At 41.8% G+C, this 12,342-nt stretch overlaps 1 protein-coding gene across 6 annotated transcripts in view; it reads left to right on the forward strand.

The window, feature by feature from the left end:
• trio.L (trio Rho guanine nucleotide exchange factor L homeolog) overlaps positions 1 to 12,342 on the forward strand; it is a 298,296-nt gene that overhangs the window by 256,760 nt on the left and 29,194 nt on the right. For all 6 annotated transcript variants that reach the window (XM_041566192.1, XM_041566193.1, XM_041566194.1 and 3 more), the window contains 2 exons: positions 8,842 to 8,945; positions 11,327 to 11,396. In XM_041566192.1, coding sequence (XP_041422126.1) covers positions 8,842 to 8,945; positions 11,327 to 11,396 — 174 coding nt within the window. The remainder of the gene's footprint in view (positions 1 to 8,841; positions 8,946 to 11,326; positions 11,397 to 12,342) is intronic.

Raw genomic sequence — 12,342 nt, forward strand, 5'->3', positions numbered from 1 at the left:
GAGACCACAAAATACATATAGACAAATATTGAGTGCAGAGGACTCTTGTGTGTCTTGTGTGTGTGTGTGTATATATATATATATATATATATATATATATATATATATACACACACATATATATATATACTGTATCTTCTTGTGGGCAGCACTCTGCTTGTATGCCTCGGGTGCATGGTAAATAGTTTAGATATTCCAAAAAAGACCAAACCGTATTTGGCTAATTTCTACTTCATACTGACCAATGGTGTCTAATAAATAGATATAGAAATATTATGTGAGCTTGACTTATTATGTGTGACGAGATTGTTGTTTTTAATTGTCATGATTTTAAATGTTATCACGTATGCACTGCTGTGATTCGATTTTTGCAATAGCAAATTGATTACTGATCTAACACTTTTTTAACATTATGTATACAATTTTAGTAGACACACACACACTTCAAAATGGACCAGCACTCTAACAGTTTTGTTAAATGGTTTTATTCACACATCACTCGTGTTTTCCAACGTTTCCGCCCTCGTTGGGGCCTTTATCAAGGAGGGCCGAAACGTTGGAAAACACTAGTCTGTGTGAATAAAACCATTTGACAAAACTGTTGGAGTGCTGGTCCATTTTGAACTGTGGATACTATACTTTGACCGTGCACCCACCATTGACCAGCGTACGAGTGCAGGTACTTTCTGAATCATTATATATATATATATATATATATATATATATATATATATATATATATATATATATATATATATATATATATATATATTTGAATCGGTTTGGTGGTTCACAACTGCTATGGCCCATCACGAGCGTGATTGGGCATTGCTGACCTCTTGATAGGTCTTATCAACAAAATCTCAGCTGGCACGATGCGCACACACCATAAGGTAAGGGGGACTTTATGTATTTGCGTGTATTCTCTCCAGCACGTTATACCTCGCTTTTCTCACACATTGGTTGCTAGGCACCCTAGCAACGAGTATTTGCCGCCATTTTCTGTTTAAATTGGCTGTCTGTGTTTGGGCACTGTTCTCACCCTGACGAAGATTCCCGTGTGGAATTGAAACATTTGTCCACTAATAAACCTTTCAAAGATTTAATGTTTTGCTCAGTTCACCTGACTATAGTTGGGAAGGGTGGGGGCTACAACATAGAGCTGGTCACTGCTCCTGTATAACTATAACAAACAAGTGGATTGACCAGCTCTATGTTGTACAGACAGCACTCACTATGAAACAAGAATTAATTTATTGTGCAGACACTAACGTTTCGGCTGTCACCCCAGCCTTTCTCAAAGTTACAAATCACACATTAAACAACCCTTAAATACACAGTGTTTAGCGGGAACCCTTCTGGAACACACACCGAATTGTGCAACTCTTCATCAGCTTGGCATGCTTTGATGACGTAGACTAACCTACAGTAAAACTATTCATATATGTGCAAAATCCATCTTCGTGCAAATTAGCAATGAATAAATTATGTATAAAACTTCATACTTGTGTTAAACCCATTAATTACTTCCTTGTATATAAAATAAAGTGAACTATGTGCATAGCTAAAACCTACTTACTCCGGATACAATGTTGCAAAATCGTTATTGAAATTTGCAACTAACCAAATTGTAATGTTTTGTAAAGTGCGATACAATCTTACACAAACAGTGAATCAGTGTAACAATCTGTTTTCAAAGGACTCATCCGTGATTCATCCCCTCGCTGCTCATAACATACCTGTCACAATGCCGACACCTCCAGTCGCATACAGCGATCTGAGTAAATATAATGTATTCACATCGATCACCACCGGGTCCACTGACAGGATTGCTCTCATGATCCCGGAATCACCTGCATCGTGCACCCACTCCAATCGCTTGGCAACCACACCACCGTGGAAACATTGCGAGAATCTTCAACAATTCAAATATTGGGTATATGTACTTAATCACCGCTTCAGTGCTGGCTGGTCAGATGTCCGCGTGAGACAGGCTCTTTTATTCAAAGTTACATTCCATACTCCCACCTCCTTGTGGCCTCTTCTATGTAGGGAAAACTATAACGACCTTCTGTGAACGTATGGCCAATCACAGATATTCAATCTGGAGACAGAAAAAGCAGACACCCTGGTGGCTTCCCACTTTTTGCTTAAGAAACATTCTCTGGCGAGTTTACGCTGCATGACCATTGATCATTTACCCCCTCTATTATGGGGGGGGGGATAGGGACAGAACTCTGCTAAAATTGGAGCTTCAATGGATATATAAACTAAGTCCATGTCAGATGAATGAATTGGTCGGTTACACACCTTTCTATTTACCATGAGGCATTTAGAATGATCATTTTGTTGTGACTATATATGAGCTAAGATCAATAGGGGATAATGCTCTGTTTTTCTGTGATAAGTAATTAAATAAACAGGTAGTTTTTTAACTTTTAATGAGATATTTTATATATATATAGAATGCATACACAATAAAATGTTTATTCGATTTGACCTTGGAAGCACGGGTAGGTGCTGATTTTTTGTTAATATCTCGACATGGATACAGTAGTATTTTGTGGGTTATTTGGTATCACCTGATAGTTGGTGAAATCTATATTTCTCTGCCATCTCAAGGGGGACATAGGGAATGATGGGGTTAAGCTCCACGCTCTGGAGGCAGGACACTTGTAAATTAAATTAAGGGGGAGTGCCAGAGTAGGCTTAACCCCCCACACTGTATACTAACATTAGTTTTTCAAGTGTCCTGCTCCCGGGAGGATGGATACCCATCACACAGGATGGATTCTTCGGTCAGCTACAGGCTGACATTCGGGGTGAGACCTACAACAGGAGTACTTGTGGTAAATGGTTAGCCCCCTACGAGGTGAACAGCACTGGGGTCAAATTCTAGCCATCTGGCTATATCGACCACCCAGGCAACTACCTGTACTGAGAAAACCAGGACAGACAGTCTAGCCGGTGTGAGGGGCAAGTGGCGTAGGTGCCCTATGGGCCTTGCCAGGCACTGGTTGCCGTTACCACACATACCCCTTAAACCCCCCCCGCCCAATTTCCGGTAGACCACACTGCCTGCTCATCTCCCTGTGACTACCTCTGCCATGGTTCTTCTCCCCTCTTCCCCACTCACTATGAGTAACCTTGCGCACTCTGGGTCCATGAGGGAAGGAGCCCTATGCTCCGTAGTGGAAGCCCGCTGCTTGGAACTCACAATGCGTTTCAACTCCGGCCGTGGCGTAGTTTCGCAGCCTTTTTTCACGCCAAAATCAGCGGAGCGCACTTAGGCATGCGCTGTAGCTGGAACCCATGCGTTCCAGCGGCCATTTTGTGTCCAATACTCAGCATCTGAGCCTCTCTGTGCTTCTCATCAGAGACTAGTTTTTCCCCTCACACTCAAGCTCTCTCTCTACTATGGCAGAAGATAGGACAGGGGGGCTATTCACTAGGGCGGGGGGGCAGGGCTCCCTCCACAGCACAGGTGAAGTACCTGGCCTGTACTAGGTGTCTAAATAAGCTACCGGGGAGCCAGAAAGAGCCTCTTTGCAGAGCCTGCACTATAGGGCAGGGGGCAGCTTCTGCCTCTGGGGGTCACCCTGAGCCACAAGCTGATAATGCTCCCCAAGTTGTGTCCCAAGACCTGGGTCCAGGAATGTCAGCAGAACCACCCCCTCCTAGTTGGGCAGTTCATCTCTCACAATCCCTTGCCTCATTGCAGGGACTCCCAGCGATCGCAGACAATCTGGGAAAAGCTTTAGCGAAGCTTCACCATAGTAAGAGTGGTAAGCGAAGACGTGTTGAAGACGCTAAAGGGGAGGCTATTAACCAGTCGCCTTCTGATGAGTCGGTCCAAGAGCAGACTTCATCTCACTCAGAGGATGAGCTTCCTTCTTCGGATGCCTCGTCAGAGGATGAGGAAGATGAGAAGGAGGATGGCAGGGAGAAGGATACCTTCCACAATGTAGATAACATTGTCAAGGGAGTGCTTGATATACTGAACGGAGAAACTTCATACCTTTTTTTTTTTGTGTTTAAAATATTTTATTTGATTTTCATTCATACCTTTTTAAGAGGCAACACAAGTCTTCAGTCTGTTTTCCAGACCATGAACACTTAACTATGGAGTGCTCCAGGTCACCAGATCATACCCTTTTCCTAAAGAGTTGGTGGACAAATGGTCTAACCCGCCAGCAGTGGATGCACCTGTGTCCAGGCTCTCCAAGTCCACCACACTGCCAGTCACTGATGCAGCGTCATTTAAGACCCTTCACATAGAAGGTCAGAAGGATTCCTGAGGGCAATTTGTTCTTCTGCTGGATCAACACTGCGACCCTGCTTGGCATCAGCTTGGGTATCTAGAGCCATACAAGCTTGGTCAGAATCGCTGATTAAAGACATTCAAGAGGGTGTTCCTCGGACTAAGCTAGTAACAACCGCTCAAGCTATCTCAGAGGCATCACACTAAATGCTTCACAACTCACTGCGGGCACCTCAGCTTTGTCTATAGCAGCACGCAGAACTCTGTGGCTAAAAAACTGGTCGGCAGATGTTCGCTCTAGAAAGCACTAACCTTTAAGGGTCACAGATGGTTCGGAGAAGAGCTCGAAAAGATTATCTTCCAAGAGACAAGAGGTAAGAGCACCTTCCTCCCTCAAGCCAGAGGGCGAACTTCAAATGCCAACAGGCAAGGAAAGTTTTTCGTGGATGTTTCACAAGGCGGCACAGCCCACCACAAAGCTCTCACTTTTGTTCCAAGGGCAATGAGAAAAGTAGCCCCTCATGGAAGAACAACAAGGGCTACAACAAGCCCCCTGCTGATTAGACTGCCACCGCATGATGGGGCACGCCCTCCGGAATCGTTGGAATAAATCAGAGGAAAATTGCTACGGTTCCGGGAGGTTTGGATGCGACACTCGTCTGATGCCTGGGTGAAAGAGTTTCAGGAGGTTATCACCTCGACTTAACCTTCGTTCCACCCAGAACATTCATCATGTCCAGGGTCCCGTCAAATCCTATAAGAATGAGACCCTTCTTAGAATGCATAGAGAAGATGGAGACAACAGGGGTGATTATTCCCGTTCCACTGCCAGAGATTCTCCGGTTTGTACTCGAATCTGTTTACAGTCCCGAAGAAGGATGGCACTGTCAGACCTGTGCTAGATCTCAAAGGCCTCAACAAATTCATACGACCTGTGTGATTCAAGATGGAGACACTTCGGTCAGTGATAAGTGGAATGGAAAAGGGCCAGCTCATGATATCCCTAGACATCAAGGACGCTTATCTACACGTTCCAATTTGGCCTCCTCACCATCGATATCTTAGCTTTGCATTCAAGAACAAAGATTACCAATTTGTGGCACTACCCTTCAGCCTTTCCTCGACCCCAGGGTGTTCACCAAGCTAATGGCGGTCACAGCAGCGACCATGAGATTGCAGGAAATATCTGTTATGCCCTATCTAGACGATCTGCTGCTGAAGGCGTCATCAAAGGAGAAGGCCAAGGAAGATCTGGACAAGACTGTCTTTCTTCTACAGGACTTCAGTGGACCATCAACTGGAAGAAGTCCAACCTTCACCCGAGTTGTCAGATGATATTTCTGGGGTTAAAGTTCAACACAGAAACTCAGATGGTCTGCTTACCAGAGGAGAAACAGACCAGATTTGAGAATCAGGTTCTACCCCTCCTGTCTAACTGGACGACGACAGTACACAGAGCTATGCAATTTCTAGGAACGATGGGGTTGGCCATAGATGCAGTCCCATTTGCACAGATCCACCTACGCCCCCTTCAAGCCAATATACTATCCACCTGGAAAGGCGGGTCGTTGTCACTTCCACTTTGGTTAACACCATCGACACAGGAGGCCCTCAACTGGTGGCTCGTGCCAAGAAATCTAGCCACAGGCCAGTCCTGGGCCACTCCAGAATGGAAAGTGATTGCCACGGATGCCAGCCTTCAGGGCTGGGGGGCGACATGGGAAAATCGATCGGCACAAGGCAACTGGTCCCCAGAGGAATCCAGACTACCCATAAATATCCTTGAATTGAGGGCAGTAAAGTTAGCACTCTATCAGTGGACGCAACCTCTTCAAGAGCAGTCTGTACGCATACAGAGCGACAATGTCACCACAGTAGCGTACATAAATCGCCAAGGAGGGACACAAAGTCAGTTAGCGCTGACGGAAGCCAAACAGATCTTGTTTTGGGCGGAACTCAACTCAGTAAGGCTATCGGCCATACATATTCTAGGGTATCCAACACAAAAGCAGACTTTCTCAGTCAGAACCAGCTAGATCCCGGAGAATGGGAACTGCACCCAGAGGCATTCCAGCAACTAGTAAGAAGTTGGGGACAGCAGAGCATAGATCTCATGTCGTCCAGACTCAATCGAAAGGTGCCAAGATTTTTCACCCACTGTCGAGATCCGCTAGCCGTGGGAGTAAATGCCATGACTCAGCACTGGCAATTCGACCTCACATATGTATTTCCACCCCTTACCATGCTACCAAGAGTTCTCAAGAAGATAAAGAGATCATCAACCAAAGTGATAGTAGTGGCCCCCTTCTGGCCACAGAGGACTTGGTTCTCCAACCACCAGGAAATGTCGGTAGCACCACCAATTCAAGGCCAATACTGCACCACAACCCAGGACTGTTCACTTTGACAGAGTGGCTGTTGAGGCATCCATCTGACGGAGCAAGGGATTAGTAGAGGAGGTCATTCCAACAATGCTCAAAGCACGCAGTCATCCTCTTCTAAGGCATACCATATGTGTCTACTCCAACTGGTGCAGAGAAGCTGACTTTCCCTTCACCAAGCTCAACATCCTGAGAATTCTGGCCTTTCTACAGTGAGGGGTACAATTCGGGTTGAAGAGAAGTTCTCTCAAGGTCGAGGCGTCTGCCTTGTCAGTCCTGTTTCAACCTAAGTTGGCGAATGAGGATGCTATACGCACCTTTTTGCAAGGAGTAGCTCATATAGTGCCTCCGTTCCATCCACCAGTGGCGGGATGGGATCTCAACCTAGTACTAGAAGCTCTGCTTGACCCTCCCTTTGAACCGATTAGCTCGATATCTGATATGTGGCTTCCTCATGGCAATTTCTTTTCACTAGAAGAGTGCCTCCCTAGAGCAGATCTGCAAGGCGGCTACTTGTTCCTCAGTTCATACATTTCCCATATTCTCCCACGTCGACACACACTTCAGTCGAGGCTTCTCTCGGAATAAAGGTGCTACATTCAGTTCTAAAGTAAATTAACAGCACCGTCTAGGCTCGTTCCCACCCTGCTGTTTTGGGACTGCTTTGGTAAGTCCCCATCATTCCCTGAATCCCCCTTGAGATGGTAGAGAAAACAGGATTTTTATACTTACTGTTAAATCTGTTTCTCTGTAATCCGTCGTTGAGCCGTCGACCTTGACCGTTTGGTCGCTATTGAATACTCCCCTGGTTAACAGCTCTGCCAGTTATGTTTAATGTTATAATGTTTCCGTTAGCAGCTTTGGAACAAACTGATTTGAGTGTACAGTGTGGGGGGTTAAGCCTACTCTGGCACGCCCCCTTAATTCAATTTACAATTTACAATTTACACCCTGGAGGGTGGAGCTTAACCACATCATACCCTGTGTCCCCCTTTCGATTACAGAGAAACAGTTTTAAGGGTAAGTATAAAAATCATGTTATGTGGTGGATGATTTGCTTTTTGATATTTTTCTGTAGCTTTTTGGGTGCGGTGATGTCATACCTTGGAGCTTTTCTTGGTATGTTTTGTAGAAGATTTTATACGTTATTTATGGAAGTGGGGAGTATGGAATGCACCTTTAAATAAAAAAGCCTGTCTTACGCGGATATCTGACCAGCTAGCACCGAAATAAGTTAAGTACATGTACCCAATATTTGAATTGATGAAGATTCTCGCAATGTTTCCGCGGTGGTGTGGTTGCCGATCGGTTGGAGTGGGTGCACGATGCAGGTGATTCCGGGATCGTGCGAGCGATCCTGTCAGTGGCCCCGGTGGCGACCCATGCGAATACATTATATTTACTCAGCGTTGTGTGCAACTGGAGGTGTCCGCGTTGTGACAGGTATGTTATGAGCAGCGAGGTGGTGAATCACAGGTGAGTCCTTTGAACACAGATTGAGGAACTCAAAGCCCTGATGAAGGTTCTGAGATAGAACCGAAACGTTGGATTAAATAAACCTGCTTTAGCTTTACTGTTTTGTTTGTTTTACCTTACTGGGAGTGCTGTCACGAGAAGACTTATATATATATATATATATATATATATATATATATATATTATAGTACAAACACCTGCACTCTGTCCTCTTTTTTCTCCAAGCCGGGTGCTCGGTCAAAGTCTTTATATATGCATAGAATGGACCAGCACACCGTTTTCTTCAATCAAACGTGTTTATTCAATACACACTGTGCATCCAACGTTTCGGCCCGCATCCGGGCCTTTATCAAAGGCCCGGATGCGGGCCGAAACGTTGGATGCACAGTGTGTATTGAATAAACACGTTTGATTGAAGAAAACGGTGTGCTGGTCCATTCTATGCATATATATATATATATATATATATATATATATATATATATATATATATATATATATATATATATATATATATATATATATATATATATATATATATATATATATATATATATATATATATATATGTTTCATACAGTGGCCATTTTTCTGTTTTCAATTTAGGGTTTTAGAGATACATAGGCGAAGAAGCTGCTTTAAACTTAAAAAATGCAAAATTCCAGTATTTTCATATGATTGACTACACTGTATTTTTATCAGTGACTTTGTTTTGCCATACAGGGTTATATGGCACTTATGAAAGAGGATGGAGTTCCAGATGATATGAAAGGAAAAGACAAGATTGTTTTTGGGAACATACACCAGATCTACGAATGGCACAGAGAGTATGTACATTTTCTTATACATTCCTGCATTACAGCAGGACGGAGACAGTCTTTAAGAGCTTTACTTAGAGGTGGTTCCTTCATTTCTTTTGTATAGAAGATGCAATGGATTTAACTGAATAAAAGGTGGCCATATAGTTTCTTATTGGAAAATAAAGGTTCTAGAAGATAAGAAAAGCTCTAAATGTATTTTAAATTTATGGGCATACTTCATTTAAATGCTACTAAAGTATTGTGAATTCTGAAAAAATTGCTACTTGTATAAAGTAACTGATTGCTGTCTAACTTATCTGGTTCTGAGGGCTCGAATTTGTCTTGGCTGCGTGGTAGAGGGCCAATAATGGAAGCCAGTGTTGACCACTCCCTGTTTTGAAACAGGGAGTGGTCAATTTAAACCACACCCATGTTATTACAGGAACTTTTAAGACCATATGGACATAGGCACGAAAATAAAAATATTGCATAAAAGATTTTTTTTGGTCACTAAATCACTAAAATCCAGTAAAACCTATGAAACCATTAAATGTTTTCCTACTAGTGAGACCGGTGTTTGTAATCGCAGTTTCACTGTTCCGGTGAAGTTTTAGGGGGCGCAAACAAGTTACTAAGTTTGAGATTGTACAGTGCAATAAACACACAATACAGTAAAAGAAAATAAACAGAAAATTGTGTCTACAAAATTGTCTGTTTACAGGCAGAAGCAGACACTTGTTTCCAAATGTCTGCTGCGCCACTCATTCTCCTCTTCCGTTCGTTGCCTAGGCGTACAGGAACAAAGAGGCGGGAAAAGAGCAACTTTGAAAGCCACTACTCTGCCTCTCAACCCAGAAGGGCCCCCAGGAAAAAAAAGTTGGAGAGCAACATAATCATGCAAAAAGTTCCTAGGGTTCAAAATATGGCATGTGATTGGCAATTGGTAGCCCCTATGTTGACTGGCAGCCTGGCTCTGTTTGGCAGTACACATGGTTTTTATGCAAATATACTTTGCCTCCAAGCCAGAAATTAAAAAAAAAAAAGCACCTGCTTTGAGGCCACTGGGAGCAACATCCAAGAGGTCGGAGAGAAATTTGTTGCTCACGAGTCACTGGCTGGGGATCACTGCCACACTGTCACTATTTATTGGGCTGGTGAGGGGCTGTTTTTTTATGCTAGTAGGTTATGAAATGATGGGCATGTATAAGGGTGAAATTCAAGTTCTGAGACAATTTTCAGAAATTATATAAAAATCAATATGTTTAGCGTAGCTTTTCTGTTTGGTGCTTTGCCATACAAAGACATATTTAACCATTATAGATTCGGCAGAATGTGTATTTTCTGGTTTAGGAATACAAAGTATGTTGTATTCTGCTGTAATGTTTGAAAATTCGGTAAATATATCTGGTATTGGCATCTGTAAGTTAACCTTTAGTATGTTATTGAACACCAAATTCTTAGCAATGTTTACATTTTTTTTTTATTTATTATTTGTCACCAGAAAATATTGCTCTGTGCAGCTACAATTTCATTGTTATTGTTACTTTTTATTCATTATCTTTCTATTCAGACTTCTCATATTTATCATGACTGACCTGTTCATCTGACTCTTATTCACACCACTGTCTGTTTGCTAGGGTAATTGAACCCTAGCAACCAAATAGCTGTAGAACAGTTGAACAAACAGCTAAATACATAATTTAAAAAATGAAGACCACTTGCATATTGTCTTAGAATATGGCTGTCTACCTCTTACTAAAAGTAAATTTTAAGGTAAACAGACCCTTTAAAGTTATACTTCTTGCTGCAGAACTAGGATTGAAATTCTAGTTTCAGCTCATTGGCAAAAGTTATTTTCTGGAGTCTCAGCACAGTAAAGAGCCCAAAGTTCAATTAAAGGAACAGTATGATCAAAATAAAAATATAATACAGTGTTGCCCTTCACTGGTAAAACAGCTGTGTTTCCTTCAGAAACACTACTTGTTTATATAAATAAGCTGCTGAGTAACAATGGGGGCAGCCATTGAAATGAGAAAAGGTTCAGGTTATATAGCAGATAAGCTCTGTAAAATATAATGGTGTCTGTTATCCACAATTTAACTTGTGCCATATAGCCTTTTTTCAATTGGCACCATTGCTACACAGCAGCTTGTTTATATGAACTATAGTAGTGTTTCTGAAGCAAACAGATCCGTTTTACCAGTGCAGGGCAACAGTACATGATATTTTCATAACTTTAAAACACTTTCATTTTTTGGTGTTACTGTTCCTTTAAAGACCTCATCTATTAAATTACAGATATAGAAGCTGTTATTGTTGTTCCATGCTGTTGGAGCTTTACATTTTATATACCGTTTGACATGTAATGTTGCATACTTTAGCAGTTAATTTCCATTTGTTCGTTACAGCTTTTTTTTGGGAGAACTGGAAAAGTGCCTGGATGAGCCAGAAAAATTGGCATCCCTATTTGTAAAGCATGTAAGTAGACCAGACTGGAAGAACGGGCTATCATCATGTACTTTCTCTGACAGCAGGCTGAATAGATTTCTATAGAATGTTAGACACACTTTGAAAATGTTCTTCGGTATATATATATTGTAGAGAAACCATATATATTTATACATTTCTCCCCTTAAACACGTCTTTACTAGTGTAAACCAATTTGGCCAGCCTTTTTTTCATAACATAGACTGTCCATACCCTTAACCAACTTAGTTGCCCTTCTCTGGACTTTCTTCTAATTCAGTAATATCTTGTTTAGACTAAAACTTCTCTGCATATTTTAGATGGGGCCTTACCATTGCTTTGTAAATGGAAAGAATAAACATGTTTCTGCTTTAATATCGCTCTGCTTTAATACAGCTAAAAACCTCGTTTGCCATCACAAATAACATCAATTAAAATTTTTGACCCATTTCTGATATAATCTCTGAAATAATTACTCTTCACTTTTTACCCTCTCAGCAAAGTACGGAGACTGATTTTGAATGACATTTAAGTCATATATATACTCTGGGGGGGATCTTTTTGCCTAGAAGATGTATTAGAGCTTACTCTTTTAAAATCACCAGAAATCATGTCTCTACATGTGAAATTTGTGTCAAAGATAATTATTTTGTTAGATTTTGTTTGCGCTGGAATCCGTTATCTCTAATACATCTGGTAGAAAAGATCTAACTCTCAATCATAATATGAGACCCAATCCTGCATGGAGAGAGAATGAAGACAGACAGATGTTGAGGAGGGAGAGTGAAGACAAACTTGATTATTTCAGTAACAGATACAGAATTTTAATTGATTATACAGTATTTAGAAAGTTTCTTATACCAGTATGATGATGATTTTCACAATAGTTCCCCATTAACATAATAATACCCCTCTTCTCTTTTTATATTTCCTCTGTCCCTCTGAAACAAAGCACATC

This window comes from Xenopus laevis, chromosome 6L, assembly GCF_017654675.1.
Source record: "Xenopus laevis strain J_2021 chromosome 6L, Xenopus_laevis_v10.1, whole genome shotgun sequence".
Classification (NCBI taxonomy): Eukaryota; Metazoa; Chordata; class Amphibia; order Anura; family Pipidae; genus Xenopus; species Xenopus laevis.